This window comes from Metopolophium dirhodum, chromosome 5, assembly GCF_019925205.1.
Source record: "Metopolophium dirhodum isolate CAU chromosome 5, ASM1992520v1, whole genome shotgun sequence".
In the NCBI taxonomy this organism is placed as follows: Eukaryota; Metazoa; Arthropoda; class Insecta; order Hemiptera; family Aphididae; genus Metopolophium; species Metopolophium dirhodum.
Genome location: NC_083564.1, coordinates 37,737,464 through 37,752,727, shown reverse-complemented (window position 1 = coordinate 37,752,727; position 15,264 = coordinate 37,737,464). Strand labels below are relative to the sequence as shown.

At 27.9% G+C, this 15,264-nt stretch overlaps 2 protein-coding genes across 3 annotated transcripts; both read right to left on the bottom strand.

Moving 5' to 3' along the window:
* Positions 1–21: 21 nt before the first annotated feature.
* On the bottom strand, positions 22–6,111 carry LOC132945417 (squamous cell carcinoma antigen recognized by T-cells 3-like). Of its 2 annotated transcripts, none has more exons than XM_061015156.1 (6): positions 6,078–6,111; positions 1,316–1,521; positions 1,113–1,260; positions 580–713; positions 352–518; positions 22–289 (listed from the first exon to the last, which is right to left on the bottom strand). In XM_061015156.1, the coding sequence occupies exons 2-6, from the start codon at positions 1,487–1,489 to the stop codon at positions 160–162; spliced, it is 753 nt and encodes a 250-aa protein (XP_060871139.1). In that variant the 5' UTR covers positions 1,490–1,521; positions 6,078–6,111; the 3' UTR covers positions 22–159. The 2 variants fall into 2 exon arrangements, with proteins under 2 accessions (XP_060871139.1, XP_060871138.1); XM_061015155.1 differs by lacking the exon at positions 6,078–6,111 and adding an exon at positions 1,593–1,949.
* A 1,620-nt stretch (positions 6,112–7,731) lies between these two features.
* On the bottom strand, positions 7,732–12,668 carry LOC132944765 (ATP-dependent RNA helicase DDX19A-like). The gene is made up of 9 exons (XM_061014248.1): positions 12,460–12,668; positions 12,147–12,370; positions 11,670–11,762; positions 10,593–10,695; positions 10,401–10,515; positions 10,158–10,335; positions 9,861–10,098; positions 8,276–8,438; positions 7,732–8,216 (listed from the first exon to the last, which is right to left on the bottom strand). Exons 1-9 carry the CDS (start codon positions 12,478–12,480, stop codon positions 7,957–7,959), a joined length of 1,395 nt encoding a protein of 464 aa, XP_060870231.1. The 5' UTR covers positions 12,481–12,668; the 3' UTR covers positions 7,732–7,956.
* Positions 12,669–15,264: the final 2,596 nt, after the last annotated feature.

Sequence of the window (15,264 nt, the reverse complement as noted above, 5' to 3'; positions counted from 1 at the left end):
TTGGTTTTATAGAAGGAAATTATTAATTTTTTTTTTTATTAAGTATATTTATAAGATTTAATATTAAAATTAAATATTTTTAATTATATAAAGATAAGGTAAATATAAAATAAAGTATTATTTTACTATTTTAAAACAAAAATAATATTCAATAGCTAATTACATGCTACCAAGTAACATTTTTCTGAAGTCTTCGTTATTTAGTGGAGTTTTATCATCAGCAGATGTTGATGCAGTTTGCGCAGACTTTTTCTGCAATACACTTGGTGTATAAGATAGTTTTGCACGACTAAAAAAAAAAAATACATATATAAAAAAAAATATTATTGAATAAAATAAAAACAAACTTACCGCCCTAATAAAAGAGGTGTAGCTTGTGATTTAAATTTAGCAACAGGAGGGTAAGATTTAATGTCTGAAGGTTCTCTACGTTCTGGTGGCTGACTTAATGCTACTGATATAGTTCTATCTTTAATTACTGTGTTATCTGTTTTTAACAATGCTTGAGCAGCTGATACCTAATAAAATATGCAATTAAATATAATGTTATATCAAATTATTATACTTAAATAATTTTACCTCATCCTCAAAATCTACATAAGCTAATCCTTTTGAATGACCATTTCTAAATGTCACAACCCGAATGTCTTTTAAAGCTCCATATGGCTTAAAAATATTTTCTAAATCAGTTTTTGTACAAGTCAATGGTAAACCTATGAAAAATTATAATCTTCTATAAATAATTAAATGCAATGATAATGTATTACTGACATATAAGTCATTTCAATTTTTAACAACAAAATATGACATATTTTATTTTGATGCAATTATATTGTAAGGTTAAAATTATTAATTAATAATTAGTAAGTCATAAGTAATAATAAAAAAACTAATAATTTATTTTAGATCAATACAAAATTAAAAAAATATTTAGTATTGTGTAAAATTAGTAAATTATTATATTATAGTATATACTATCTTAGACAATGTTTGGCATTGTCATGACTATAGTAACCATAGTTAATTTGATAAATATATTACTCTAGTCCAGAATATGATTTTATAAATGTATGAGTTTTCATGAATTTTATAAAAATAACCAAAATATTTACCTTTAACAAACAATTTGTTTTTTTCTAGTTCAGTAGGAAATCGTAATCCTGACGATCTGCTTTGTTTATCAGGTTGACATTTAGATACAAACATTGGTCTATTATTTACAGATTCACGATCTTTTTTCAATGCTTCTGCAACCATTTCCTGCAAAACATAAATAGATTAATAATAATAATTAATAATAATTATTCATACTTACAGGCTTTTCAAAAAGCACATAACCAAATCCTTTAGACCGGCCTTTGAAATCTCTAACTAATAACACTTCACAGTGACCAACTGAAGACAATGAATCTTTCACTTCCATTTCGGTCACAGCAAAATCTAAGTTGCTTACAAATACAGAACGATTTTCTTTACCTTCAACTTCCATATGTCGACGTCCTTCGTCCAGGTTTATTTCAGCTGAAAGATTTTTTAAAACAATAACTTAACAAAGAGAAACTAATAATTATTTGTTATTAATAATATTTTACCCATTTTGTTTAATATTTTCCTCATGTTTACCATAGTTGTATTTCAGTATTATTTTAAGTAACACAATAGGTAGAATAAAATAAAGTAATTTAATATGAAATATAAATTGTATTATAATGACACAATAATACCTATATTGTAAATTTAGTGCATTATTAAGAAATTCCAATATCAGTTATCTAAGTTTTAATACTATCACCTGATATGTGATTAAATTAGTTTTAAAATATGAATACAGATACTATGATATCTTTAATATTATGTGGTTTAAAAGCCAGGTATAATCGCGCTTTAGCCTCTACCATGCGATTTAATTTTTAATTTTTTTGGAAACATAATATACAAAACAAAACAAAAATTGCAAAGGGAGCCATTATATACTTAATATGTTACTTTAACTGGCGATTGGAGTCGGAGCCGAAACTGGTTCTTAACTTGTTAAAATTTGTAAAAAAAAAATCAAAATTCGTGGCAGTAAAGAAGTAATGTGCGCATGCGTATAAACGTTAAATAGTAAATACTGCTTAAATCGCAATTCGCAAATTCGCAAACTTTGGAAGGTTTTTAAAATGATGATTTGCGCAATTTATTTTTGCACCATCGTTGTTAACTCGGGGAAATACTTCAAGGGAAATGTTCCAAACAAAAAATCAAAGAAATTGCGTGGTACCTAAACCGCAATAATTACTCCATATCTTCTTCTAGATTACCATATAAAAGTGCCGTTAAATAATGTTAGCTCCCACCGACTCTGATCTCAAAGTCCATATGTATTGTTTTTATATAGCTCAGAGAGTCTATTTTCTCACTCATGGCCTGTTTCCACATGTATACAATTAATTGCCTCATTATAATTAATTGGTTCAGATGTAAACGCTGTACCAAAACGTAAGACCAACTCACCAACTCTAGAAGAGATATAGAAAACATATACAGCTGACCCTAGAGTCTAAAACTCTAAAGTATAATAAATCTCCAGGCATAGATGGCTTACTAGTTAAACTGCTCCAAAAAGGGGGAGAAGTTATGACACAGTGGGTCTGGCAAGTGATCAAAATAGTATGAACAACAGAAGAACTCCCAAAAGATTTGAAAACTTCTCTCATCTATCCAATACACAAAAAATGGGTGATAAGCGAGACCGTAACAATTATAGCGGGATATACCTACCTCTATTGAATGTGGCGTACAAAGTCTTCTCAAACTGTATTCTAACTAGAATAAAGGAAAAAGTAGAATAAATAATTAGAGAGTATCAAGGTGGTTTTAGGCCGAGAAGATCAACAACGGACCAAATATTCAATATTAGACAACTAAATCAAATGACCTGGGAATTCGATAAGGAGATACATAGGTACGTTATTCGTTGACTTCAAAAAAGCATACGACAGTATTCATAGAGAAAGCCTTATAAATATTAAAACATATTGAAAGAGTTTGATTTCTTCCAGAAAATTGATCAAATTAGTCTCAATCAGCATCATGGAAACTATAGTTAAAGTTAAAGTCAGAAGCATGAAGTCTGATCCAGTTGCAGTAAAATCCGGCCTAAGACAAGGTGATTTCATACCACCTGCATTGTTCAATTTGGTTTCGGAAAAGTAATAAGAGAAAAAAGGATTTAACCCCACGAGGGAATAAAACTCCAGGATAAGGCTATTTGCTTATTGGCATACGCAGATGATGTAGTTTGAAGTAAGTCTCAATAGATGGGATAAAACGAATTGCGGAATAAAAATCCCCAGACTACAATTATATTACTCACAACCACATGCAAATGGTTGAACAAATATTTTTTAAACGTTAAGAGGACGTGATACCCGCATGTGTTGTCTCCTTTTTACAAGTGCTCAGCAAATCACGTGTAGCTCCGTTAATTTAAAAATTAGACTGAATTGACCTCTTATAAAATCTAAAGGTAAGATTATTATCTAGGCAACCTCATGGGCTTTTTAGTATATTTTAATTTTAAAGCGAGTTATGAGTATTTTAAGATGTATAAAAAATTAGTATCTATAATTACCACATTATTAATGTTTAATTACAAATACGTATATTATAATATTATATTATACCTACTATATTATATCATTCAAAAAAATTATATTTTGTTTTAAATTACGATGTTAATTTTCGAAAATTATTTATAGTATTATATACATTATATTATAATAATTTTTTGAATGATATAATATAGTATTATATAATTTAATACACGTATTTGTAATTAAATATTAATATTTATATAATGTTTAAAAAATATTTGTTCAACCATTTTTATATGTAGTTGTGAGTAATATTGTAGTCTGGGGACATTTTTTCCTAAGGTCGGGGATTTTTATTCCAATTACCGATAAAACAGCTATTCAAAAGGCTTTACGACACAGCCCAGAAAGTAGGATTACCCATCATCAATGAACAAAAAACTGAATAATATATAATATTGTAAGAAGACAATATTGGACGGATCGATATTACATATCATATTTTTTAGATTCTGAGTGGAGCGAGGGATCTAGTGATTTTACAATGGTGTTTATTTTTTAGATTCTGAGCGGAGCGAGAAAGCTAGTGGTTTTACAATGGTGTTTATTTTTTTTTTTTTTTATATCCTGTATACAAAATTTCTACCAGAAGGAGTGCTTCGATTTCCACATATAGTACCTTATATTTTAGCAAATTGGATCAGGATGGTACTTTAGAGAGGTCATTTTTTGATTTTCTCAATAATTATTTGATGCTACGGGAAAAACTACTGAAAAATTACGAAAAACCGCTTAAAATGGGATTTTAATTTCTAACGCTTTGTTTATCACCGTAGCAACGAATAAAAAGTTATAATATTATAATATTAATTTAACTTAAAGGCTATAATAAAAAATAAAATTTAAGAAATCCAGACTGATAAACCGTCTCCGCTCACAATCATTTTTCTTATACAATGATATTATATCATTAAATTCAAGTTTAATACAATCCATTATACATTGACTCACTTGTAACCTACTGTACGTCTGTACAGCAGAGCAACATCCACTTACCCGCTTTTTTAAATTTGAAATCCCAGGTTGACGTTATATAAAAGGTTGTAAGTGTGTAACAGATAGAGCTGACTTTTGTTCTAATCAATATTTAAATTTTTTTATATATAATTATTTTATAGTCACTTGCGCTACATATTATAAATTATACAAAAAATTATTTTTTTTTTTTAACACTGAAAATAAAAATTTTAAAATTTGATTTAAATTTTTTTGGATATATTCAAAATAGCTGATTTGTGAATCTGATTATAAGAACAATAAAATGTTGATAGTAAAAACATTTATCTAAGTGAAGTAGTTTACTTTTTAGAATTTTTTAAAATGTCAAAATTGTTTTGTTCATTAAATTTGGAAGGTAATAACTTTTTTCAAAATATTTTTTTGGAAATTTGCTGACATGAGTATATTTCTTAAATTATTTACTAATTATATAATTTTAATAATTTTTGTCATACGTTTAAATAGCATCATTTTTTTTTTCGTCCGGTATTTTTGTTACACATTGTACCTATATGGATTTTTATAAAGCGTTTGATGCAGTACCCTTCTCCAGGTCCTCAAAGCAATTGGTATTGGTGAACCTTTGTCGTGGTTTTAGTCTTACCTATGTTACCGCCATCAATAGGTCAAATTGTTTGGAGTGAAATCGAATGTTTATCTGTCAACGTATACTGCTCCTCAAGGAGGACATCTTTCCCCGCTGTTGGCCTCTCTATTTATGAATATAGCGAGTGTCTCAAGTGTTTCTTCCCACAGTCGTATTTTATATCTCGCTGGTGATATACAACTCTACACTCGGTATCTCCTCTTTACAGTTTCATTAAATGGTTCAATTTACTAAGGTTATCCCTCAATGTTTTTAAGTGAAAAACCATGACTTTTGCCAAGATTTAGTCCCCTGTTATATATTCATATCATCTCGGAATTACTATTCTTTCACGTTCTAATGGCTATGTATTACAGATCTAGGATTTATTCTTAGTAGGTAGGTACCTAACTACCTAGTAAATAGTAATCTTGATCCGGGGCCCTACATCAAACATATTTGTTGTAAGGCTTTTAAAACCCTTGGTTAAGTTTTAAAATTATGTAGATTTCGGTCAGGCTTTTCCTTTAAGGTTCTATATTGTGCTCTTGTTCATCTTATTGTTGAGTATGGTGCCTTCATTTGTGAACCTTATACTATCAGTAACTCCTTGAAGTTGGAAAAGGTTCAACAAAAATGTTTGAGGTATGAAATCTTTAAATTTTATATCCCTTGTAAACCCCATAACTATAAACCTGTTGCATTGCCACTTGGTTTGGTTTCCTTGGCGGTAAGAATTTATGTTTCGAGCATCAAGCAATTATGGATTATTATTAATAATTTATTAAGTGGTAATATTGACTCACCTAGTCACTTGAATTACTTTTCTTAATAATATGTTTTAGAGTACCTACCTCAACTTTTATACTGCTCTGTTGCTCTTTTTTATGGTCCCCATGCCACCAGCAACTACCTTAAAAACGAACCTATGAGCCAATGTCAATATGGACTCTGCGTGTCTTCTGAAACTATTAATAAATTTATGTCATAATTCTTGTGATATCTATGCATATAGGTATTATGTTCAAAAGGGTTATCCCATATACTTTATAACAAGTAAAATAAAAATAATTATTTATTCATTTATAATTTTACCTATACGAGTTTGAAGATTAATTTATCCTAAGGTATGAGTAGTTTTAGGGGAGTCCACTTCCCTAGTCAGGCTTATAATTTTATATAGTATAAGTTATGTATTGAACTGTTGCAATCAATTTCCAGCAATCATTATAACCGGATATAAAGCCTTTTTATATCAAGTCAAGATAGTAAAAGTAATATTTCAAGTAATAGCTTTAAGTACCTATTTGTGTTGCAGTTACATTAAAAACGAAGTGCCAAATTATTTTCGAAAACTACTATTATGAAATATAAAACTATATATAAGACTTTTTTATACTAATACGTATCCATGCTCTCTAGTTATTACTAATTCCCATACATTTTATGCTTTATCATAATTTATATTATAGACTATATTATTATAAAATACAGTTAGTATCACCTTAAGGCTTAAAGTGATTACACATAGCAGCTTACTGTTAAATTTTTAAACTCCAAAGGTACATACGTCAAATCACAGGCAAAGTCAAAAAAGATATGTTACCAACAGGTACTAAATATTTACACTTGATTGAGTGTTATGATCAGGAAGTGGAAATACATAATGGAGGTCACCTATGTAAATAAAACAGAATTTAAAAATAATATTATGGTACTTTTTGAAAAAGGACAAAGAAAAAATTTAACCCACACCTATCTTAGTATTGTTAGGAACGCCTTGTTTAATTATGATGATTTAGCATGTAAGTAATTTTATTTTATACACGACACCCATTACAGACGTATTTTCTAATGTGTCACTAACATGCATGGCGTGAAGCCAGCAGTCGATTACGAGACTTACAATGATTAAGTCATTAAAACAGTCATCAATTCATTTTCTTTTACTAACAGATCATTTATAAAAATACATTATTGATTGATTATTTCCTCAAGCAGAACCCAAATGCTAAAACAACTGAACTGGAACCAAGTGGGATGGAACACAACACAATATGTATAACAAATGAAAGAATGGTAATGTACACAAGTACACAACAGAGATTCCAAGGATCTTTTTTGTAAAAAGTATAACATATTGTTTCCTATGGCATCATTAAAGAACATTGAAAGGGATATTAAAATTAAATAATTCAATTTTTAAATTAATTGTACTCATATTAACTTGAGCTTAATTAGTTAATTCTAATTTCCAATATTAAATAAAATAATTAAATATAATTTAAGCAAACAATGGTATGAAAATTATCTATAAATAATATAATTAAGCAAATATTTTTTTTTTTTGAATTCCAAGCATTTGATTTAAATATTGTATTATTAGTTCATCCAAATTAAAAGAATCATAATTTATTTATTTTATCAAAATAATGTTTACAAATTGTAAAAATGTAGTTATATGCGCCAAAACTTAAAACTTTTAACTTATAAATAAAAATACTAATGTATTTAATATAAAAATGTTAACATATAATGATAAATTATTTTATTTATATTTATAAATTAGTATAAAAACAACTTTTGTTCAGAAAAGATTTTAAATCTGAATTTTAATTAAGGTAAAAAGCAAAAATGTATTAAATTAACCTCACTTTCTTAATATATGTTTTGATGATTCATAATCTGTAATACAACTTCAAGATAAAAAATATTATAGATAATTATTACAAATCAATCTTCGGCTCCCAATTTTTCCATGTCATCTGCATTGTCGGTATTCAAACATTCAATAGGTTTACTAAAATGTTCTTCAATTTGTTTCAATACAAAATGATCCGAACTACCACTTACAAGGTTAATAGCAATACCTTTTTTACCAAAACGACCAGTACGTCCTATTCTGTGTAAATATGTATCATAATCAGGATCGCGAGTGACTGTCATAGGCAAATCAAAATTAATAACAATCGTGACTTGCTCAATATCAATACCTAACATAATAAAATAGAAGTTTAAAATAAAAAATTAAGAAAATAATGATGCATATTACCTCTAGACAATACGTTTGTAGTAACAAGAACTTTTTCTTTTCCTTCGCGGAAACGGTCCAAAACAGATATTCTTTGTTGGACCGTGAGTTCACCAGATAATAAAGCTACAGCATGTCCTTGTTCTACCATTTGATTAACTAACCATAAAGCCATTTTTTTTGTCTAAAATAAAAACAAAATGTTATTAAATAATATAAACAAATATTACAAATAATTAACTGTCATGCTGTAATATTTTTTACTTAAGATATAAATGTATATCTTATATATATAATTTATAAAATGGTTATGTTTACGGCCAACACAATTCCTGCTCAGTAAAACCAAATGAGGTAATAGGAAAATACCTGTGGCGCCATTCATCTGATTTTACCATTACATTAATAAAAAAAATAAAGCCGCTCTAAAGCAGTGCATAACTTACTTGTACCCTAGCGACGGGCCTAGTTGGACGACTACCATAGGCAACACATTATACAGCATATTAAATTATTTAAAGAAGGCTCAATTCGATAGTTACCAATAATACAAATATCACTATCGACAATGTATATATTAAGATTAGAATTAAGGAGACTTAACTCAGTATACAAAATCTACATTAGGCTTATATACTTCATTAGACGTTACCTATTGTAAATAATTTTATGTTGTGTTACCAATTTTTGTTATGTAACTTACAGATTCAAAGTTAAATAAAAACCTTTAAAAATTTAAATTTTGAAAAAAATGTTACCTAGTGATTAATTCGATTAGGTACCCGTAAAATTATGATACCAAATAAATATTAAATATCCCATGTTGATCCCATACACGATATTTCAAAAATAGTTTTGTTTAGCATTATACATTATTTACAAGTTAGTCATAATAACAATTATGTTACCATATTAAGTGATAACATGAAGTGTAACATAAAAACTAAAAAGCATCTTACAATAAATGTCATATTTAGATAAACACATAGCCAAAAGGCATGTTTATGTTGAAAATAAAAAGATTTAGTAAGAATTTATTAATATATCTACTAAAGATCAATCAAGTCACATTTTAAGATATTTAATTTAATTTTTGAATAATCAACATTTAAATTTTTGTAAATTTTAGATATTCAAACAAAATTTATTGGATTTGAGGACAAAATGTTAAATAAATCTCAAGCAGATATATTAACAATTGAAATCAGTTTCCAGAAGTCTAATCACATTATATCGACAGAAGATTGGTACATTTTGGTTGAATTAATTGCCCATTTGCAATCATCAATATATTATTTAACTTTGCAGGTGACATAATATTTAACTTACTTTATTGTTTTATATTAAAAGAGTACTGATTAGATAGATTTTAAGAAAAGAAATAAAATATTTAAAAAACGCAAAACAAAATATTTTTGATTAATAATGCATTCAAATTTAATTTAAAAAGTTAGAAATAACAAATAATCAAATTTAAATTCTTAATAATTTAAAATTAATCAATTTTCCTTTACAATCAATAAATAAATGCTAAGATACAATAGTCACCAATGCATAACGAAGAACAGTAAGTTATTAACTTATATTAATATTTTGCTTTAATTACCTGACAAAAGATCATAGCTTGACCAATAGTTACTCCTCCATAAATATTAACTAATGCATTATATTTATCTTCTTTATTGTTGCAGTTAACATAGTATTGTCTGATATTATCTAAAGTTTCTTCTTCACGTTTTAATCTTATGATGACAGACATAGGTGCAATAGCATTGGCAAACCTCATAACATCTTCTGTATATGTTGCAGAAAAAAACATCATTTGACATGTTTCTGGTAGTAACCTTAATATGAAATTAAAATTTTTAATAAATATAAAAATGTTGATTAGAAGAAATGTTACTTTCTAATGCGGAAACTTTGATCTTGATGACCTTGGGTGTCAACCATAATATCAGCTTCGTCCAACACAAATACTTTAATATTTTTTGGGTCAAAAAATTTGTACTTAGTTGCCCAGTCCAAAACTTTTCCAGGTGTACCCACAATGATCTGTTCTGCTATTTTGGAACCTTTTTCAACTAAAAATGAATAATATATGTAGTACCGTCTTAACAATTAAGAAACTATATAAAAAAATACAAACCATCTTCACCACGAACAGCATACCTTAGCCTAATGTTTGGACAGTAGGTGGACATTTTTGCTGCAACTTCACCCGTTTGAATAGCTAATTCATACGTGGGGGACAAACAAACTACCTACAAGAACATTTAGAAAAAATTAAATAACTAAATACACTATTTATTATTTTGCAAAATATTCTGGTCAAAATTACCTGTGGATACTGAAATTCCGGATCAACTCTACTCAACATAGCCAGAACAAAAGCTGCAGTTTTTCCAGTACCTGACTGTGACTGTGCAATCAAATTTTGAGGCCTATAATATGCAATAAGTTAAAAATTTTAATCTTTGTGTATAAAAAAATATTTGGTACTTGTCCAATATGCTATTTACTGTAAATATTTTAGGTACCATAATTTTATGATAGTTTAATAAGACATCTACAGTAAATATTGTATCATAATATACTTTATCATTTTGTAATTAAGATTAAGCATGAAAGGATTTAGATGAAGCCTTGTTCTAAGATAAAATTAAATATAATCGTGGAAGATAATATCTTGGATATCGCAAACCTAAGGAAAAGTCTGATGATAATGAAGATAGTTCAGATGAAGACTGTGTAATAAATAATTGAAATTATGGACAGCAAATTCAAGGGCCATAGATTTTTGGTTTGTGTTGTAAGCATGATTGCATTTTAGAGACATATTTTTAAAGTTCAAAGTCAAATTCGAAATACCTTACTACCAATTATATTAAATGAAGTTGAACAAGGTACTACTATATATGACATGGGTTTATCCATAAAACGGTTAATTATTCGGAAAATTTCACTGGCACAAAAACTGGTGCTGAGACACAAACTATAGAAACTCCTTGGAGACATGTCCAAAATAAAAACATGTGGAGTTACTAACATAATATTACAATCCCAACTTCCAGAAGAGTGGTGGCGCTCGTTACAAAAATCAACCGAAGACTTTTTCGAATCATTCCTCGGAGTGGTCAGAAATTTGTATACATAACTACACAGTACCACATGAAAAAATGTGACTAAGTAGAAATTTATCATAATAAACCAACATAAAATGACGGTTGAAAAAATATTCACGGTAGATAGCATACTAAACCATCAAACGTGCGGTAGATAGCATATTGGACGAGTACCAAATATTTATCAGTTAATAGTTAGATATACTATATATTGATACAAACAAAGAAAATGTAGTTGTCTCACAATGGTTTGAGTTTAATGCTGTGTGCAAAATGTATAAGAATAGACTTACGGATTGGCCAAGAGTAAAGGTAATGCTGTTTCTTGTATCTTTGACGGTGCATTATAACCCATTTCATAAACTCCTTTAAGCAAATTTGGATGACTAAAAAGTAATGAAAACAAATCAACAATGACATACATAATAAATATTTCTAATGTAACCATTAGAAATATTAAAATACAGTAGAAACTCGATTAACTGTCACTCTGTTATCCGTCATTGTCCAAAAAAAACGGCATATGCAAAGCAGGTTCTGTAAAATATGGAACATTGCTGCTCAACAGCTAAAGCCTTGAAGAAACAAAAAAGGATGACGGATTATTTTGTATAGTACATACTTATATTTGTATTATTTTTGTATGAAAATATGTATACATGTTGTAAAATGTATACGTTTATGGCTGGTTTTTTGTTAACAGTCATAATCCCGGTCTCGACTGTAACGGTTAAACGAGTTTCTACCATAGTTCAATTTTGGAACCTTACAGTTTAAGTAACTCAAATGATTTGATTGAAAATAACGGCGATTTTGGGTCACGTCTTTGAATTTCAATGTCATGTTTAGACGTTATGAGACCCGTACGCACAATTTTCTGCAATAATGATCTTTCACACGCAGACAGTTCTTTGTCTTCTTCACTAGAAGTGTTGCTTTGAGTATCTGCAGTTGGATAGTTTGAGTTTTTGTTATCCAAGTGTGCATCATTAAACTGTGTACAACAATTTAATATAAAAGAAGGTATAGACAATTTTCATAATCCAAATGAATTATCACTTAAAAATAAAAGCCAGTACTTACGTTTTTGTTGATTGATTCCATAACTAAAAATACTAAAATATAATAGTGGTAAACCTAGGATGAGTATTCGTGAGTATAGGAAACTTCAATTACGCTACGCAATGGTTATTTTCACGTCCAACGTGGAAGGCGAAGCGAAACGAAAATTAAGACCAGGACCACCTGACCACACACTCAACTGAAATAAAGACACTACAGCACAGCTTTAGAATAGATACTATCTAACCTAAATTATTTACAGTGATGCTCGCCAGTGATACCCGCGTGGCCGCTCGCTCGGTACGCTGAGCTCGGACAAAAAAAATGAAAATATCCCTCGACTCGCAATGCGCCTATGCATCACCACCTCAATAATAAATTGGTCACTGTTGGTCTACTATTTAGATATCTGTGCACTATAGTATAACATTAGAACAATAACAATCGATATCTTTATTAATAAATTATAGTTAATAATTAATCGATTATCCCCAAATATTCGATTTATTGTTCATGTATCAATATATTTCGGTTTTTGATAAAATTAAAATAATCTAGTACAATAAAAATTGTATAAAATAAAAACAACTAAAATCAGTAAAATCTCATTCATCAAATTGTAGGTATTTATTTATTTATACTTTTATAATATTATGACACAATTAATCATAAAAAAGTGGGTGAGTGGATGTCGCTCTGCTGTACATATATTCCTTGTTATGTTCTTCTTTAATTACACAATTATATAGTACATAATACTGTTGATTATAACTATAATAGTTATGTTCAGGCGCGGACTGGCTGGGATGCTACAGCATCCCTTGCCCTAAAATATATTTGCCTAATATTATTTATTATAATATATTTAAAGACTCTAGACACCTAATGAACAACAGATTGTTACCAACTTACTATTACTAGTAATCTATAATATTGTACAACTTTGATTGAAAGTTTTTTGTAACTTGGTACTTATTTACGTGTTTAACGTATATTCAATATTTTTTCAAAACAAAATAAAATATATTAATATTTTATAAATAATCTACATGTATTAAATTCGCCCCAACAATTTATGTTATTTGTCCTTTAAATTGTGTAGCATCCCGTGCCCTATTTTACCAGTCCGCGCCTGAACTGGTCCGTAAGTTTATAGACATTCTAATACATTCTCCCGGCAGTGTCAATAGACACAGTGTTTGAGAAGTTATATATTTTTTTGGTACCTAATTAATTTACAATATGAATTATTATAAGTTACCTATGTAGGTACTTGTCCAAAACTCTACTACCGGGAAGCCATTGGTATTTATGGTACAGCCTTACGAAGTTCACGATTTTCGGTGTTTTACGCACCCGTACAACGCTTAAAGTTTACCGAGCTTAAGTATAACAAATGCATGATATCATATTTTTCATATATCATTGAATTCAAATTTAATCCCATCCATTATACAGTGATCCACTTGTAACCTACTGTACAGCAGAGCGACATCCACTAGCCCACCTTTTTTATTATTAATACTTCAATGTTGTACTAAATGACAAAAAAAAATGCATGTATAAATAATTTTTTTTGTTAGGTAATTTGTTCAAAGTTTATTCGGTAATTACTAATTACAAATGTAAAGATTATCTAAATGATCTTTAATCTTAATGATATCTTACAAAATAATAAATAACTACCTAAACATATTTGGCAGTATTTGTGTATTATTTATGTTTTTATGTAAAAGGTTCATAATAATAATAATAATACTGCTGTATGCATAATACATAATAATAGTATTGGAAACATTCATAAACACAACATATTTGGAAAAATAATAATATTTTATTTGGTTAGATACTAAGTGTAAAATGTTTAAGTATATATTATACATTTATACGTTTGTCTATTAGATTTAATAAAGAATTATAAAAGTATAGAATAAATATATTGAGTATTAATGTACAAAACTACAAAAGTATATGAGAACATAAAAAATTAATTGACACTATTGGCTTCAGCCAAACTACCAAAACACCAACTAATACTTCATATTCAACTTCATATTATAAATTAACACACAAAATTGTGTTTCTATAAAAAAAAATATCTATGCATAATTAATTTTAAGATAAAAAAAAAAATTATGCATGGAATAATTTTCAAAATATTTTAACTTTTTTTGAGAACTTTAGAAATTTTAAATTTTCGAATTTTTTTGTTGTTTTTTCAATAATTGTTGATAAAAAACTTTTGCATTGTCAAAAACATTGAACATTTAATACAAAGTGTAACATTAGTTCTTATTACTAGAAGAAAAAAAAAGTTGATGGTTCCTCATATGTTTTTTGTGAGTGTTTTAAGTTTTTTACAATTATTGTTCATATTTTTTTAAAATTAAGTTCATAATTCATATTCAATGGTATTATTTAATTAATTGGTCATTACAATAAAACAAACATTGACACTGACTATTACAAACACCATGTCATGTTTTGAATTTATTAAAGCTTTTATTTTTATAAAATAGAAAAATAAGATAAAACAAACTGATAATTTAGTTTTTAGATTCTGAGTGGAACGATGAATGTATTGATTTTAAAATCATGTGTTTTTTAAAATTTTTTTTTGTCTATGTACACAATAAGTAGTCAAAATAATAATTCGATTTTCAACTTCAGTATCTTGTTCGATTAGAAAGTGAATATTGTTGGTGGTTAAGCATTTAAAGTTCAAAAATTGATAAAATAATGAAAAATCACGAAAATTAGCAAATTATTTTGAGTTAAGTAAAAACTTAGAATATTTTTTCAGTTATTTTGTTGAGATTGTATAAT

What these genes read in the sequence shown, in the direction of transcription:
- LOC132945417 (XM_061015155.1), bottom strand. Translation starts at nt 1,626, where the DNA reads ATGGTAAACATGAGGAAAATATTAAACAAAATGG. An exon ending in ATGTAGATTTTGAGGATGAG is followed by an intron (nt 519 to 579) that starts GTAAAATTATTT and finishes ATATTTTATTAG; the next exon opens with GTATCAGCTGCTCAAGCATT. An exon ending in ACACCTCTTTTATTAGGGCG is followed by an intron (nt 290 to 351) that starts GTAAGTTTGTTT and finishes TTTTTTTTTTAG; the next exon opens with TCGTGCAAAACTATCTTATA.
- LOC132944765 (XM_061014248.1), bottom strand. Translation starts at nt 12,480, where the DNA reads ATGGAATCAATCAACAAAAAC. An exon ending in TGGAATCAATCAACAAAAAC is followed by an intron (nt 12,371 to 12,459) that starts GTAAGTACTGGC and finishes TGTTGTACACAG; the next exon opens with TTTAATGATGCACACTTGGA. An exon ending in AAGCTATGATCTTTTGTCAG is followed by an intron (nt 8,439 to 9,860) that starts GTAATTAAAGCA and finishes TTTTTATTTTAG; the next exon opens with ACAAAAAAAATGGCTTTATG.